At 39.0% G+C, this 18,488-nt stretch overlaps 1 protein-coding gene across 4 annotated transcripts in view; it reads right to left on the minus strand.

Annotated features, from left to right (window-relative positions):
- Positions 1–18,488, minus strand: part of LOC107043863 (carboxypeptidase D) — a 228,802-nt gene that overhangs the window by 81,520 nt on the left and 128,794 nt on the right. For 3 of the 4 annotated variants that reach the window (XM_015265532.2, XM_015265528.2, XM_015265531.1), the window contains exons 6-7: positions 15,729–16,033; positions 14,758–14,934 (exon numbers count right to left, since the gene is read on the minus strand). In XM_015265532.2, the coding sequence (XP_015121018.1) occupies positions 14,758–14,934; positions 15,729–16,033 (482 nt within the window). The remainder of the gene's footprint in view (positions 1–14,757; positions 14,935–15,728; positions 16,034–18,488) is intronic. The other variant, XM_015265530.2, reaches the window with a different exon arrangement.

The raw sequence follows: 18,488 nt of genomic DNA on the forward strand, positions 1-18,488 counted from the left end.
TTAATCGTCATTTATTATTCTGAGGAGATTCGCCGAGATCATCGCATCGGAATTGATATAGCCTTCGGATCCTCCAGCACTCCAGTTTCGGGACGATGCGGAGAGTTCGTTGGCCTGGACTCTGCGGACCCCCCATTCCCTTCGCGATAACCTCTCTCTCAAGGTCAATTCACGTATTCTCACTCTCGGAAATTTAATCGAATTTAATTTTGTTAAATTTGATTGAAATTAATTTATTTTATTTATGAAGAATAGAAATTCTATTGGAGTTGAAGTATTATTGAGAAATTGAATAAATCACGGAGTAAATTTAAAAGTAATTCTCTCATCCCCTATTTAATTAACTTTCTGGTTCTTCCTTTTGATTTTTCTGTATCTTTTGGTAAATTCGCGACATCCTTCCTAAGACCGAGCGACCGATCCTACCCCGCTCTCCGAATACCTCCGAGCTAGTCGAGCTAATTCCGCAACCTCTCCCTTGATCTCCCCAATTATGGCTAAGTTTTCATATGGTTCTTTTTAATGCGGTTCGTTGACACCGCTGGAACAAAAGTCAGCTGGCGCCCGACAACATTTTTCTCGTTTTCCCGTTTATTTCGTTTATTCCGTTTTCGAGGATTTTCGTGGGGACATCGAGGAGCAGAGGCCGAAGGTGACAACATTTCGGCTGTTTTGAGTTTCGCATCGAGTTATGGATAAGTCTACGGTTATATTTTAAGTTTTGAGGTTCACGTGGGTTAGTGCCGTCACAGGACTATATCGCCTAATTTCCCTCGGACATAAGATACGTCGCGGGCTCAGACAATGTCGCGGCAGACGCCTTGTCACGAGTCGAATAAGTTATATCCGCTGTCACAACTCAACAGCTGATAGATGCCCAACGCGACGACCAAGAACTTCAGCAGCTACTCCAGCGATCGGACGTGAACCTACATTTGTACCGCCTACAACTTGCAGGAATGGACGAGCCACTGTACTGTGATGTATCATCAGGTACACGCCGTCCATACGTATCAGCCCCACTGAGAAAACAAGTGGTATCCTCCCTTCACTCGTTAGCACACCCTGGACAAAGAGAAACGCGAATAGTCGTCGCGAAACACTACTTCTGGCCGTCCATAAATAAAGACTCGGTAAAATGGAGCAAACACTGTCTGCCGTGCCAACGCCAGAAAGTCACGCGAAACGCACCCCTACCGATTGCCGAGTTCGAATTACCCTCGCAACGCTTCGAACACATCCACATCGACCTGTTATCTCTGCCACCCTGGAAAGGAATATAAGTACTGTCTAACCATCGTAGACAGATTCATGCGTTATCCAGAGGCAATTCCGCTCCAGAACGAGTACACGAGCACCGTGATTTACGCACTCCTCTACCATTGGATCGCAAGATTTAGCGTTCCAAAGAGAATAACATTGGATAGAGGAGGACAATTTATCGCAGACGTATACACACAAATCACTCAGCTCCTTGAAATCGAGCGAAAGCTGACAACACCGCTTCATCCACAGGCCAATGGACTCGTCGAGAGACTACACAGGCAACTGAAGTCGGCCCTACGGTACCATGGAGACTCATGGTATGACGCGTGGTATGGCGTTACCTTTATTTCCGTTGGGACTTCGAACATCCTGGAAAAATGACATCCAGAGCAACCCAGCAGAGTTAACATATCAGAGTCCCCGGAGAATTCTTCACGCCAACGACAGGAGAGGAGCACCGGAGCTACTACGCGACCTTCGAAGACACTTCGAAGAAAAAAGAAACTGAGTATTTTTTCTAAATATTAGAGAACAATTTTTTTTGCGCGATTTTTCTCCACCTCCCCCCCCCCCCCCCCCGCCACCCTGAAGAAAATATGAGGAAAGTTTTTTGATTTTTCATTATTTTTTTATTAGTATGAAGAATTAATAAACATAAATTATTATTATTATTATTATTATTATCATTACTCATATTTTTTTGTCAGATAGATTGAAATATTTGAAAAATTATTAAAAGTAACAGATACATTTGACAGGGGATTTTTGAGGAGGTTCATTACATTCAAGTTCTCTTTGTTGTTGATATTGGAATTTGTTGAAGTTGATGAGTCTTCATTAGTTCTTTTATTTTGATCATTGTTGAGTTTGCAACTTGTGACGGTTGTGGGGTGGTGATGAGATACTTTTTGATTTTTTATATTGTTGAGATTATGTTTATTAATTCTTTATACTAATAAAAAAATAATGAAAAATCAACAAACTTTCCTCATATTTTCTTCAAGGTGGGGGGGTGGAGAAAAATCACGCAAAAAAAATTATTCTCCAATATTTAGAAGAAATACTCATTTTCTTTTTTCTTTCAAAGTTGGCTTTTTTTCAGTGGGGGGACGAACCCCCCAACCCCCCCCCCCACCGGGGGGCTCCGCCCCCCTGGACCCCCCCCGTCCGTACCCACTCACCACCCCCACAGACGCACTGATGACATAAAATGCATTACACAACTCATGAGGTAAGTCAGTTCTCGTGAGGTAAATCAGGCTTCGCCGCACTCGCGTGTAAAGTCCGACTTACCTCACTTGTTGTGTAAAATACCATTTCAATGAAATTAGTTTTTTTAATTACATTATGAAATTATGAAATTTCAAAAATTTAATCACAGTCGAGATTTTCAAGTAGTAGGAAGACTAGTAATCCCCAACTTAGTTGAATTTTCAATCAAAAACATGAATTTTCAGTACCAAATTATGATGAAATTCCAATTAATTGAAAATTCAAGAGTATATTTACTTAACTTTCCCCGATTTCCCTGAATTTTCAAGGAAAAATTGAACTGAAATTGACAGTTTCCATTGATTCTCCCATGAAATTTTAAATTTTCAACGATGTTAAAATTTCAATGGGATTATGATGTGATAAAAATTTCCAAGAAGTGAACTGAAAATTTCAGCCAACAATTTTTAACAGTGCCCTTATACTGGCTTGAGGGAAGACTACTATGAGTTTTAAAAGTCGCGGGCTATTGGAGTGAGATTTTTCATGCATTGAAGATTGATTATATACAGGGTGACAAATGGGAATAGGTGAAAACTTTTCCCCTATATTTCCTTCTCCACTTTGTCACCAGGGATACTGCTGTTGTAGGTTAAAACTTGGAGTCTGGAAAATTCTGTTGGGACACTCCGGGGTCTAGTTCATATTCTCCAAAATAAGTGAACTTACTGTCGAAGAAAAAGTGTATCTCATTTAGTGTTTATTATTCCCGAGAAAAAAATTACACCAATAATATAGAGCATATAGAGGTTTTCGTAGTAAGTTTGGTAGTCTCAGAATTGGGAGTGAAACCACTCTCAAACGGTGGGAATTGTTTAGTTCTCCTGTACGATTTTTTTAGGTTAGTTCCCAATAAATTTTTGAGTCCATGTGTTCTTTTTTGTAAGGTAATTGATAATTTTGTCAACTATGGTACCCTACAGGATCGTCGCCATGATCTTCCGGGTCCATCTTATACAGTAGCGACGAAAGAAGTAGTGGGCAAGGTAGAAAAACATTTAAAAAATCATCCAACTGATTCAATACGCAAGGCGGCTCCGAAGTTAAAATTGAACCGAGAGACCCTACGTTTGATGATTAAACATTTCCTCAAACTTCATCCTTATAAAATCACTTCCCACCAATTGCTTACGCAAGCTTCTATAGGGAGACGACTTGAATTCAGCAAAGTTTTGACGCAAATGTTTGAAAATGGTGAAATCAAAGCCGATCGAATTATTTTCACTGATGAAGCTTATTTCTACCTTAATGGCTACGTGAATAAACAAAATTATCCATTTTGGGGGAGTGACAATCCACATTCATCAGTAGCAGAAACGCTCCACCTTACTAAAGTTACAGTTTGGGTAGCTCTGTCAATCAACCCAATACATGTGGAAATCTTGAAAGGGACCATTACAGGGGAGAATTACCGAGAGATGTTGGAAATCCAATTTTTCCCATTCGCTAAAGAAAAAGGATTGGTGAAAGATTTCTATTTTATGCAAGACGGTGCAATACCTTGTGGCGAAGGTCACTTGTAAACCGGGATTATTAAAAGAAATATTTTATAAAAAGGATTACTTTGAGTTCAGTTTGGAGAGCATACTTCCTCTCATTCTTTTACCCGTAAAGTCCCAGAAAATATTGTAAACGATAATGAAAAGTGACCCGGATCCTGAGGAGCAGAAGATACCACCGAGTCAATGTTGAAAAGAGTTTCCACCGATTTTCCCTGGTCTGAGGATCTTCAGACAGACTTTAGTGAGTTTTGAATAGCAGGAAGCCGGAGAAAAACCACTAGAACGTCCAGTTAGCAATGGGATATGCCTGGAGTCTTGACTAGAGAAGTGCTGTGTCCCCTGAGCGGCAGGAGTCGTCCAGGGTGCAAGAGTCGTCATGGGATGTCTTGGATTCGAGAAGAGACTAGAATAAATTCCCTTAAGAACCTGAGGAATGAGAAGAGAGGTAGTCACAGGATAATAATCAAGAAGGAACACTGGAAGTGTGGACTCACGGTCAATGTTTTGACAGGCGAGGCTATGTTGCCTGGAGCTCGTAAAATTTCAATAATATTGGAGATTATGACAGTCCCGGAATGTTTGTCAGCAGCTGGGAATAGTGAGGGAAAAATCTAGGATTTTTCCTCACTGATGGATTGCAAAGTGACAGTGGGTTCCCAAAATACGGTTAATTGGGTCACTGGGAACTGAACAGCTGAGAGGCCGGTAAAAAGGACACTGACCTCAGCCACAGGAATTATGTAATTGTCACCTTGACCGTGACGGCGTGAGAATCCCGGAAGAACGAGGGAAACCGAAGTAAATACCGGTTTCATTCGTGAGCGTCCTTCTACACTGTAAGTACAAGTAGATTACATGGTGGCAGAAGGCATTAGTACAAGGCGAATTTAAATGCGAATATCGTGTGAAATAATACATGATCCAGTCGAATATAGGCGATCATTGGGTAATAGAGGAGTTAAAGTGTTATTTTTCCCAGATATCAGAAATAAATATTAATTAATTGCACAGCAAAAATCGAGAGAAGCAGAAGCGTCACGGGCATCTCCAGTGCCGCAATTGTTGTCCATTTTGGCAAAAGTTGGAAAATTGTGAAAATTGAGAAACTTCACTCGTGTTTATCTAAGCCATCCTCAATGGATCAGAGGAAATATTAATATCAGAATTTAGAGAAAATTATAAAGAATTTAGCTGAAATAATATTTTTTATGTCCATAAAGAATTTGAATAATATTTTTGTAAATTTAAAATAGCACGAACATAGCGTCATTGAAAAGTGTGGAAGCGTGGTGGTTCAAGCGACGTCTTGAAATCACATGATCTTGTATTCTTTCTTTTTGGAAAAATCGTATAATTATTGTGATAAAAATAATTCAAAAACATTTAGAATCATTGTAAAAGCCCGAACAACAATTTAAAATCATTGAATAAATAGTAATTTTTCCTTTTGCAATTAAAAACATCTCTTTTGATTTATCTGGCCCGAACAAGCGTAATTTAGCCCGAACAGACTTCATAACTAAAAGATAATTAATTAAATTCATATTATTTGGATAAATCGATAATATTTTTGACCCGAACATTCTGAAAAGTAAGGATATTTCATATAATTTCATGCCAAAAGGCATCTATTGTGAAAAATCCACCTTGTACGTGATTTAGCCTACAAAAGACCGTTGCAGCTGGATTATTTTTGTGAAATAGTCTAGTTTTGAGTATTTTTGAGATAGTTAGAGTAATTTGGCTGCAACGTCACAACCTCATCGAACTAATGATGTGTTTGCTGCATTGCACAAAGTATACGGTGATCGCGTCATCAGCTTAGGGTATCCTCGCTCCGCCCGAGCAAGGATGGAATGGCCACCATACTCACCGGATTTGAAACCGTGTGATTTCTTCTTGTGGGATTATCTCAGACTTCTGTTACGCGGACAACCCTCAGACAAAAGAGCCTCTGATAAGCGCTATCCACGAGAGCGTTTCTAATATTTCTCAAGCTAAAATTGAAGAAGTCTTCCATAATTTTCACAAACGCCTTGACTATTGCACAAATTCTGATGGAGGACCCTTCGAGAGTATTTACCATTAGTAATATGCCCTCAAATGTGTTTGATCAATTCTTTCACCGTGTGAATTTCTATTTAAAACAAAAATGAAATGCAACTCTAACTAATTGCAAATAAATTTGCAAAGTCTATTGTGTCTACAAACATGATGATCCTTCCTTTTCTACATCAATTAACAATACCATGATAGTTTAATTTTCACCTATTCCCATTTGTCATGCTGTATGTATAAAAACGAATAATTAGTGCAAAAAAATTAATTGTCTATTGTTGGCGCCATGCCTGTAAAATAGGCAGAAAAATTATCCTTACAATGTTCGAAATATATTATTATTTATTTATTTTATTATTTATTAACTGCCTCCAAGGGGTGGACTCCCTATGGCAGGAGGGTTCAAAATGTACATAAAATTTTTTCAAAAAGGTAAAGAATATGAATATCTAATAATTAAGTGGAGTTAATCGCTTGACAAGTATAATAAATAAAGATAATAGATAATAGGTGCAATAGAGAATAGAGCTAATACTGAAGATCCTAATGGCGTAAAAAATAACTTCTCAGCAGCAATCAGACGGGATCTATGACTAAATGTTCTGAGACAATAGATGACAGATAATTTGTAATGAGTTGGTCAGGCTTAATATATGTCGGTGATTGCTTAACTAAAACAGATTCTCTAAGAGCTAAAGCATTTGACAGAAAAAGAAAAAGAGCCCTGGTGGCCATTTTACCCGGAGCATTCAGGAAAGCTAGATAATCGTTGGGCGTTGAGCCCTGAAGCAGAGTTGCAATATACTTATCACGAAGAATTTTATACAAGGGGCAATATTGTAGGACATGTTGGATAGATTCGTTAGCTTCCTGATCACAGCAGGTACAAGTATCAAAAGGATGCAACTTATAAATGTTCCCTGAGATCACAAACTTACAATTGTATGGACCAGCTAATCTTAGCTGTGCTTTGACTCTCAGCGTAGCTAACGGATATCTGCGGGTGAGATAGCAATTATCAAAAGAGGAGGGGCCTCTGACAATGGGAATCTTGTGCTTGATCTGATGCCATTCCACCAAGTCTCTGTCTATCAAAATATTCTTATATCTGTCCAGCATCGTGTCCCTATTTCTAATCCAGCAATCGGCATCGAAATTCCCCCAGAGCTCTTTACAGTCAACAAGATGAAGGAATTCTTTGATTCGAATTCCCCAATTGAATTTTCGGAATTTACACGGGTCCTTCAACGGGCTAGGATTAAGCACATAGTGCATCAGTTGTCGGTAACAAATTTTCGGAAGCCTATCCTCAGACATTTGCAGTATTTTGATGATATAATTAATCGTGATTTTCATAACTGCGTGCTCCACTCTAACCAAACCCAACTCAAGTCTCAAGGCACAACTAGAGATGCATTTAGGTAGGTAGAGCAATCTTTTGAAGAAACCAACCTGAACTGTTTCAATCAGGTCAAAATAATCGAGAGCCCAGATTGGACAGGCATGTAAAAGCGTTGGCTTGGAGATGGCTTCAAACAGCTTAATCATGCACTGCCATGAGTCACATTTTGCGCTAGCCAATATAGACAAAACCGAGTCATTAGCTTGTTTAGCCTTCCCGACAGCACTTTGAGCGGCTAGAGCCCCCAGGGATGAGCTGCTAAAGAGTACACCCAACTACATATACGAGGAAACAATCTCCAGGTCAGAGCCATCATAAGTGAATCTTAATTTGGAACTCAGCCTGCCACCTTCCCCAAATATCATCACTTTTATTTTGTCCGAGTTTACGGTTAGACCATTTTCAATACAATATTCCTGAAGAGCATAAAGTATTCTCTGTAACGAGGACTCGCTGTCAGTCAAGATGACGAAGTCGTCCGCATAGAGAAGGAGGAGAACGTCATCATGTCCGTTAATGCTTATTCCTCTAAAGCCTCGATTTCTCTGATATTTTTCAAGATCAGAAATGTAAAGAATAAACAGTACCGGGCTCAACAACTCATTCTGGAGTACTCCAACTGAAACTGGTATCTCGTGCGTCATCGAGCCCTCCGACTTGACCCTGATTGCAGCGCAATCATACAGGGATTTGAGCGTTCTGAGAATTTTTGCGCTTAGACCTAGGGCCAGCAGCTTGATCCAGAGCGTGTTGTGCGGAACTGAGTCGAACGCACGGCGGTAGTCGACAAACACACTTTTCGAGAGCCCAATCGAAGCTGCAGATGAATTTGATTATATAAAACAAAAATCTGGTCCAAGCAGCCTTTCCCAGGCCTGAAACCTGCTTGACTTTCATTCAAGATCTTCTCTCTGTCCGCCCACGACTGAATTCTGTCCCTGAGAATCTGAGTGAACAGCTTGGTGAGACAATTGCACGAGGCAATTCGTCTATAATTAGGCGGGTCACGCTTGTCTCCTTTCTTATAAATCATTGTCAACGCAGCCGAGCCCAGCGAGTGAGGAACTCTTTCAGATTCTAAGATTTTATTGAAGTGTGTCTCGATATAAAGAAGCCAGTTAGAAGGTAAGAATTTTAGGAATTCGTTCGAAATCTCATCTGGCCTTGCCGCTTTTCCCAGTTTGAGTTTCGAAATATTTTCGAGAATTTCTTTATGCTTGAAAGGGGAATCTACTAAGGGATCAGTGGAGAGGGGGAAGGGGATGTCAAAAGGTAATTTTGAGGGCGTGATACTGAGGTAGAATTGATACCACTTGTCCAGCGAAATTTGCGAGGGCGAGAACGAGAACGGTCTAAACTTTTTTACTACTGGCCAGAATTCCTTGAGATAATTTGCATTAGCCAGACAATTCTTAATTTCTTCGACATATTTCTTCTTCTTAAGTTTAACAAGATTCACGTATTTTTTCTTTAATTCCAAGTAACCAACCCCAAAGACTCCCTCGAATCCCGACTGTTTAAGTTCAGATAATCCATTCTCAACCTCGCGTTGTAATTGCTAACATTGCCTATCATACCAGGGTTTATTGTTAGTTTCAGTGGAGGGCCGAGGCCCCCCCCCCCACCTTTTTCATCATATTAACATTCTTAGCCACCTCGATTAGTCCCATTTTCAAATTATTTGATTGCTGTTCAATGCTGGATGCACTGAAGTCGAATTGAATTTTGTCTGAAAATAACATGGCTCCAAAAAATTCATCTTTTCTATCTTCCATCCAGGCCACTCTACTTGCCGCAGACCGTTGATTATTATCGCTCAAAAACTCAACCCTAGCAATGTCAAGCGTTAAATGAATAGGAAAATGATCTGAGTGAGTTACGATCAAAGATACTTCAAAATCCTTAACTAAAGAGAGCCAATTCGAATTGACCCACACAAAGTCAATACTGCTACGGCCAGTAGAGGCCAAAAAAGTTATTTTACTGAGAATATCCCTCGTAGAACGCCCGTTTAAACAAAACAAATTCTTATCTTCCATAAAGTCTAATAATTGCCTACCTCTATTGCACACACCTAAATCATACACTAATCTCGATTGAGATCAATTAACACCATCTAAAAACTTATCAAGGATTATCCCCTCAGCGCCGATATGAGAATTAAAATCTTCTCCTATAATAATTGGAACTGCAGGATACAAATCGCTAAAGGAGTCTCATAAACTTTCAAGTAATTCAAGGGCAGGCTCTATATTCACTTTTGAGATAAAATATACGGTACGAAAAGTAAACACATTTCCAGAAATAACAGTCTTTACAAAAATCCAGCTTTCACTGCGGTGTAGAAGAACGAGTTCCCCATGAACCTTCCTCACCAGCATCAGGATCCCTCCGCTCCCTCTGCCCTTCGTGTGAACTTTAATAGCGGGTGACCAGACTGGGAATAAGTCCGACAATCCAGACGGCAAACTCTTCTATTCATACAGGAGAAACGTCTCAGTGAGACCAATAATATCAAAGCCAGTAGGATTAGGAAATTCCCAAAGATTTTTACTAATGTTTTTCACATTCCAAAAGGACATTCTCACGTAATCATTCCCTGGCTGAAGCCGATCGTTACGGGGGGATCGTCGTTTAAAATGTCTTTTGTCAGAAAATGGAGAAACACTCCACTAGCAGCACTGAGATTAGCTGGGCTATTGGCTGGTTTAAACTTTTGGAACTCGATTTTGTTGCGTCCAACCTTAGCAGGAATCCCCTTAGCTCTGTAGTCTCTGGCCAGAGCTCTGAGTTTAGCCTGGAGAGCTAGCTCCTGATTCGTAGAATGTCCATCAATCAAAATTTTTTGTGCACCCAGGACATCTTTTTTTTTATTGAAAATTGAAATTTTATCATCAAAGTTACGAAGCTTTACTAGGATGGTCTTCTTATCCTTTCCCAAAAGACTGACCTCCTCGGAGGGTTGAACGCAAGTCCCAAAACGAGTGTGGAGGAATGTCTCGACCTCAAGTTGGGTTGAAGCAGACGGAGGGGTCCAACCCCGAATAATTATATTCCTCCTCTTGATGAAGCGTTCCTGCATCTCCACACTCTACTTTAAGTCATTGATTACTTTAGCTGTAGAAACGTCAGATTGAGCAGTCCCGGAGGGACCTGGGGAAGTCTTCAATTGTTTCAATCCCTCCTCCACGGCAGTCAACCTAGCGAGCGTCTCCCCTGAAGGTTTCTGGCCAATTAACTCCGTTTTCACACTCAACAATTCATCTTCCAGTGAAGTAATTTTATTAACAGTATTTTTCTCGTGTGCCGCAAACTCGCTCTTCAATGTCTCCAGCTTAGTGTTGATAGATTTAATCTCCGACTTCATTTCAGAGTTATTCCTCGCAATCTCAGCCCTGAGACTTACATCCCTAGAGGCATTATTCATCTCCATTTTCCTGAGGAATTCCATCACACTGTCACCGCTCGTCGATTCACTCGTGGGTTCAACAATGGGCGGTGTAAACATAGGAGGCAGCTGTCGGTTGTCAATTTGCCCAGTACCAAACGTGATGAGAGGACTGGCCGACTTAGAACCCAATGCGGCCATGGTGGAGTCGAAAGCTGGGAGACTGGAGGACTAGGAGACCTTTTTGACAGGTTGTCCGAATAATGCGTTGTGAAAATTGAGCTCAGTTTGCATAAGTTTACGCTTGCATGGGGGGGTGTTTGGAATAATATCAGAGGTAGAAATCTTCCTCGGCCTGCCGCGCCTCGAGCTAGCAGGGGTTTTTCTGTTGTAACGAGTCCCCCGGGATTTGTTTGTGTTGGGTTTGGGGAAATCTGTCACACGTGGGGAGAAGTCAGTGACCTCAATTATCGGCAGAGAACAGCTGGCCCCTGCGATACTCGGAATTGTGTCAGTGGTATTGACAGAGATGTCACTGGGAGTATTCAGAACAGCACAGAGGTCCGGGTTCGGCATGCCCCAAGCCAATTAATGCCCAAGTAACGGTCATAACCCACTTTATCCAATTCACTTAAATTCCTGCAATTGAGCAAACGTTTGGGAAAGATAAAAGTCACTGCAGTTTTTTAATAGTCTAATTTTTGCTCAACTCCCGGCGTTCGACAAATAAGACGAAATACTGCAACTGAAACCAAAATTCACCCAGCGAACCGTCTATATCCGAAAAAAAAACTGTCTGAGATAAGAAAAGTCACTAAGCTTTATTGATTAACAGATCACTGAGTACTTCCGGTGCGCGATGAGATATAACACAATACTGAAACTAACACATAAACTAATTAAATAGTACAAAAGTAAGAAGAGTCTTATCAAGCAACCTCCACAATAAGTAGTCTCCACAACGCCACCTAGCCCCCTCTCTGTTCAAAATATATTCTCGATTCTTTCATTCGAAACATTTTTCGGACACTTTTACATGAATGGTGCAATTTTTTTTAGTAAAAAAACGAAATTAGCTGTGTAGGAGTTGAATTTGAAAAAATTAATTCGTAATTGTTATTCCACACATTTCTTCAAAAAATTTTGAAAAAAACCGTTGTAGCTCAAAAATTGGAGGCCTTGGACTATTTTGAACATTTTGAGCGTCTGTGGGGCAAACGAACAATAAACAATTAATTCTGTTGCACTAATAATTCGTTTTTAGACATATGTAATCGATCTTCAATGTATGAGAAATCTCATTCCATTAGCCCACTACTTTTAAAACTCATAGTAGTCTCTTCTTAAGGATGTTCGACACCCTTTTAGCCAAAATTGACGTTGTTTTCATTTTTCTGGCAAATTATCGATGGGAGTGACGTGAAAAAATATAACGATTTTGTGGTTTGTCATTCTTTAATGGCTCACGAAGTTGCGTAGTGGTGCGATAATTTTCATGCGTTTTTTCTACAGTTTTGTGATTCTTTTTAAAAGTTTAGAGAAAACGCAGGAAAATGTTCGCACCACCTTAAAATTTCGTCAGTCATTAAATAATGACAAAACGCAAAAACGTTATATTTTTTCACGTCAATTCCATCATAAGTTTTCCAGAAAAATTCAAAAAACGTGAATTTTGGCAGAAAGGGTGTAGAACATCCTTAAGCTTGGACTAGACTTGCCAAAACTATGCCAAGACTATACAGCCAACAGATGGGAGATGAGGAAAGGCCGACGCTTGGCCCAGTCTCGGTATACGGAGAGTCGATAGCCGGAGCTGGCCCATGGCTCGGATGTTTCTGCACTCATGGTGCTTCCTACCTGAGGTATACACTGTTAGAAAAAAACTTGAAATTTTATGGACTGGTAATTTTCAGAAGACCAACGCTGAACGCGATTTAGGGGCAAAAAAAATCATGAAATTTTAGATTTCGCTGAAAATTCAAGAGAATTCCTAAATTTTGGACAACATTAATATGATAATTCCTCAACGTATTTGAATTTTCAATGTGAACATGAATATTCAGAGTCAAATTACATTGAATTTAAATTAATTGAAAATTCAAGAATATATCCATCGGATGTTTACTAATTTCTATTGATTTTCAGGGAATAATTGAACTGATAAGTACAATTGGCATTGATTGTTCCATGGAATTCTCTATTTTCAATGACGAAATGTCTTGAAATTTCAGTGGAACTAAAATGTTATAAAAACTTGTACATTAAAATAAAATGTGATAAAAACAATATATCTTCCATTTTTCTGGGAAATAATATATTTTAAGGTTGACCAAATAGATGAAGGACAGTTGGACCCGATTCCCTGCGAGGGAGATAGAAACATTTTGTTCAGAACTTTTAAAGCTCTGCTTCCGTTCAACGAAAAAAGCACGTACAAAAAAATCTTATGATTTCCTACAGGAGACCCTCAAATGACCCCCAGATAACCCGCATATGACCTCCATAGGAAGCCACATAACCCCCATATCGGAACCCAATAGGAAATCATATGGAAAGTCGTACAGAAAATTCGATAAGGTACGCCCTATGGTATCCTATAGGAAACCCTATAAGAACAACCCTGTAGGATGTCCTATAAGACATCTTATAGGAAATCCTATAGGAAATGTTCAAATTCTCTCTTATGGGGGTTATACCGGGTCGTATGGGGATCATAAGACGGTCATTTCAGAGTTATATGGAGAGCATAAGAGAGTCATTTCGGGTTTATATGAGAGTCATATGGAGGTCATATGGGAGTCATATGGGGATTATATAGGGGTCCTATAAGGGGCCATATGAGGTATCATATGGTTAGTGTATCGGTTCATATGGGGGTTATAAGAAACCCCGTGCGGCATCCTATGGGAACTCCTATAGGAAATCGTATAGAAAAAACCTAGCAGTGGACTCTCCTTAATTCCCACAGCTCGGGGGGTGTCCTTGAAGTCATTCCATATGAAATACGAGTAAAGGAGAGACCCCTATTAAGCCAATTCAGGCGGCATTACAGAATGGAAAGCCGAGAATAATGGGGAGGATCGTGGCAGTGGGAGGAAAGGAACATAACTTTCTGTGACCCACTACGCACTCCGCAGTGCATGACGTCACAGTGGAGGATAAATGATAATTGAGGAGTGGGAGGAGGATTTTGAGGAGAAGCAGGCCTCGAGGTGAGTAGAATGCGAATTATGGAATAGGAGAATAAAGAAGAGTCCACTGTAGAAAGTCTTAACACAACCATATGATCCTCATATAACCTCCATAGGACCCCCATATGTCTCATAGGACCTCCATAGTAATCCACATAGCCTCCAAATCAGAATTCAATGGGAAATCCGATAAGATACCCTGTATGGCATCCTATAGGGAAAACCCTCTAGGAAATCTTATAGAGAATCCTATAGGAATTTTTCGTTCGTGAGTACCTTCACACGTTGCCTCCTCTTCGTTCAATTTAGGGATACCCATTGAGAAATCATATTAGAAAAATAGACCTTGAAGTAGTAGATATTGACAGCCAGATAACTCAAAAATAATTTCCACGCATTAAATCCCAATACATTATAATTAAAATCTTCTACGCAAAGCGTGCGTAAAATATCGTTTCACCTACAGTGAAATGTAATCGGCTAATTACACAATGTTCAGCTCTAAAAGCCAAACATTTTCCCCTTACTCTCATATTTCCACAGATAATCGGTAGATGCATAGCAGATCTCTAGGAGTGTCAGAAGAAATCCAATGAAGAAGAGATCAAATATTTCTCCAGCCATCCCCCCCCCCTATAATGATTACCACTTTAGATATCTACTCCGAAAAGTACTCACCTCAAGTTTGTAAATCCCAGGCAACAGAATCCTCCAGAATTCTCCGTACTTGGTTGTGAGAAAACTGATGTCACGTCCCTTGACCTTAACCGAGGCCCTCTCAACTGCATTACCATTTTCATCGATTACGAAACCGTGAACACCACGGTGTGCCTCAGCGAGGAATTTTATAAGAGACTATCAACGAGAGAACATAAAACAGTGGATCAATATTAAATATTCAGTAAATAAGAGAAAATTTTCAACTAGAAACAAAACCAGCAAGATATTACTCAATACTTGAAAGACAAAACGCTTGAATCAGGCATCAAATTATCTCGATCCTGAGTGATTTAGAAACAACATGTCAGCATATATTTTCCGCTTAAAATTTCTTCATTTATAAAATTATACGACGACATTTTTTGTGAAAGCTCTCGTTCGCAAGATCATCGATACTCAACAAAAATGTTCTATCAATAGTATTTGATAACTTCTACTGTAAATATGAAACCTATTACTTTTAACGAAAAGACAAATACGTAGGCGTGAGTGAAGCATAGTAAAGCGCGGGAAAAAATGGAAGGGCAGCAAAAACCGAATGTAGAACTAATTTTCAACAGGTTATTTTTCTCTCTCTATTACTAAGGATTACGAAGAATCAAGCGGGTACAATGCTAATGCAATAATCATTTCCCTTTTGATCCTGGTTTTACAACACTGGTCTCTCCCATTTGAACGTTTTCAGTTGGTCCTGCCCTACATTTCGTTCGATTTAGCCCCAGGCTCTCTTATACTTCAGATATCGATGGGGGGACAGTTAGGATAGTTTTCCTATGAGGAAGATAGGGAGATTTTTCGGAGGAATTCTTTTGTAGCTCTGATTCTGCTTTACAGAACAGCTCTTGACAAAAATTCCACAGACTGTGTTCAATTCCGAGACATCCTCCAAAACTGATATCAAAAATATATATAATTTTTTTAAAACTCACCAGACGATTTTCTTCCCAATAATGCGGCAGTTCTTGGGCTGGTGGATATTTACAGCAAGATAGTTCAAAAGTTATTTCCATGCATCCATTCCAAACATAATTGAAGTCTTGCATTCCACCAGTGAGTGGATACCATTCAGCTCCATTAGTTATTCCATCTTTGAAGCCGGGTCGTGAGGCAGAACAGGCTTTACCAAGATACATGGATCCATGATTCTGGGCGTAAGTCAATGATAAATGACGGAATACGTCATCATCTGGGGATATGCTGGGAGTTGATGAATAACTCTGAAACACTTTGATGACTGTTTCCTTTAGTTTTTTGGGGCGGTCACAGAGATTGAGGTTTTTTCAGGTTTTTGAGTCGGAGGAGACGACGGCTTATACACTGTGGATCGATTTTTATTTGGAGTCAAGGAGGTGGTATTGGGGATTGGGGGCTTGAGAGAACACTACATGGGGTTTTGAGGACTATTGGGAGATGGGACATTGCGGGGATCGGAGCGGTCTATTGAGATCATGGTAATGGATTTATTCGTTTGGAGAGGAGATGGTACGAAATGACCATTTGGGAGGCAACATCTGTAAAAAATTGAGGAATTTTTCAAGAATAATGGAGCAGAAAATAAAACAAATGCATTTTTCCTCCAATTTACGCTCGGATTGTCTTTTGACTTAATAATTTGGATTATTGTTTCAAAGAAAAAATTGGAGATTACAAAAACGGTAGAATTGAAAAATTTTCTTCCATATTTTGAATAAGTTTTTTTACTTTCTTCAATTCTGTCAAAATTTGTAATTTCTGATGAACGAAAGAAAAAGAAAATTATTATCACACGGTCTATCCATTGAATACCTGAGATTAGAATAATGCAATAGGAAAAGGACAGCACCACGCACGGAAAAGTTTTATATTATAACCTAACAAATTCGCTAATAAATTCTATTAAATCACCTCAATTGGCCATTCTGTGAGTTATTTGGGGCTTCGACTGCAAAATTCCACAGGTTCTCTGCGCTTTTTTCTTTCAACAGAAACTATTTTCAATAGAAAATATTTTATTGAAAGAATCACTAGAATTCGATTTTTCTGTGCAAGTTATTTTATGGATATATTTTCTCGCACACAGCTCGCATTTTTTTGTTTCCTTTTTTTGATTACAGAAAAAAAAGAAGTGACAAAAATAACTTAGAAAATTTGTGCCGAAGAATTTCTGTGAAGAAATTCTTTCTTTTTCAGCAGAAAAAGTTCTTCTTCTCATTCCTTATTGGTTATATTCCTCTTAAAAAGAGGAAAGTACCAATCAAGTAGAGAAAGTTGTACAGAAATATCGAATTCTACTAATTTTTTCTATACGGGATCAAACGCGCGATCCGCGCGCATATCAACACGATAGGTCAAACGATTCATCGTTCTCATTGCCAATATAATACAGTTCTCTATTCTAATATAACTCACATTACACGCATGAAAAAATTGAGTAGAAAAATCTAGCGGAATCGCTAGTCAATTATATTGGATTTCTATTGAACGTTCTATCAGTTTTTGACCGATTCTACTAAAATGGTCAATAGAAAATATTCTATAAAAAAAGTCAATAGAATTAGATCTTCCAATAAGATTTATTCTATTGCGGTATTTTTTATAGAATTTCTTCGGCTTAAATCATTCGGCTCTAGGAAATTGTCTTAAGCGGAAAATGTCTTGAAGTCTTGATTTTTCTTTTGTTTTAATTTACCTGTAACTTCAATAACGTTTTCGTTTTTTTTTCTCTCCTGTTTCACCCTTTCCCTCCTATCACTCTAGCTTTCTGAATGAAGTGACGAATTTTGAATTTTATGGCGAAATGATACCAAAGGATACGAAGGGGTTAAAAGGATGATCAATAAATGATGAAAAAAGATCTGGGAAATGATTGAAAATTTTTTTAAAAATACATAGAAATTACAAAAAAGGATTCAAAAAACATGAATAAGCAATGAAAGGAGGATAAATAAATGATGAAAAAAAACTAGGGAATGATTGAAAAAATACAAAAAATAAGATAGAAATTGCAAAAAAGGATTAAAAAAGGATAAAAATGTGATGTAAAAGGTACCTGAAACCCAGTTGATACTGAGTAAAAGATACCCAGATAATTCTAAGAATGATTTTTCAACCAGGGGAGACTCTTAGATCCCGCTGGACAATGTTGTCACAACTCTGGTATTGAATTCTAGATCCAGAGTTCAATATCCGAGTTGTGATAACATTGTCCAGCAGGATCTAAGAGTCTCCCGTGGTTGGAAAATTATCTTTAGAATCATTTGCACTATATTTCGATGCCCGCTCCTGCACTCGGGCCTGAAAAAAGACATTCACATCTTATGCGACATCTCTGGTATGAACTCTGGTATGGAACTCTGGATCCAGAGTTCAATACCAGAGTTGTGACAACATTGTCCAGTGGGGTCTAAATGTAGCCCCTGGAAAATCATCCTTAGAATTATCTGAGTACCATTTATCCAGTATCATGTGGGTTTTAGGTACCTTTTACATCACCTTTTTATCATTTTTTGAATCTTTTTTTGTAATTTCTATTTAATTTTTTTAATTTTTTCAATAATTCCTTAGTTCTTTTTTCATCATTTATTGATCATCCTTTCAATCCCTTCATATCATTTAGTAACATTTCGCCATCAAATTCAAGATTCTTCAATTCATTTAGAAAGCGGGAGAGAGAGAGGGAGAGAGAGAGGGAGAGAGAGAGGGAGAGAGAG

The sequence above is a fragment of the Diachasma alloeum genome, unplaced genomic scaffold (genome assembly GCF_001412515.2).
Source record: "Diachasma alloeum isolate Michigan unplaced genomic scaffold, Dall2.0 Dall_scaffold_00647, whole genome shotgun sequence".
NCBI lineage: Eukaryota > Metazoa > Arthropoda > Insecta > Hymenoptera > Braconidae > Diachasma > Diachasma alloeum.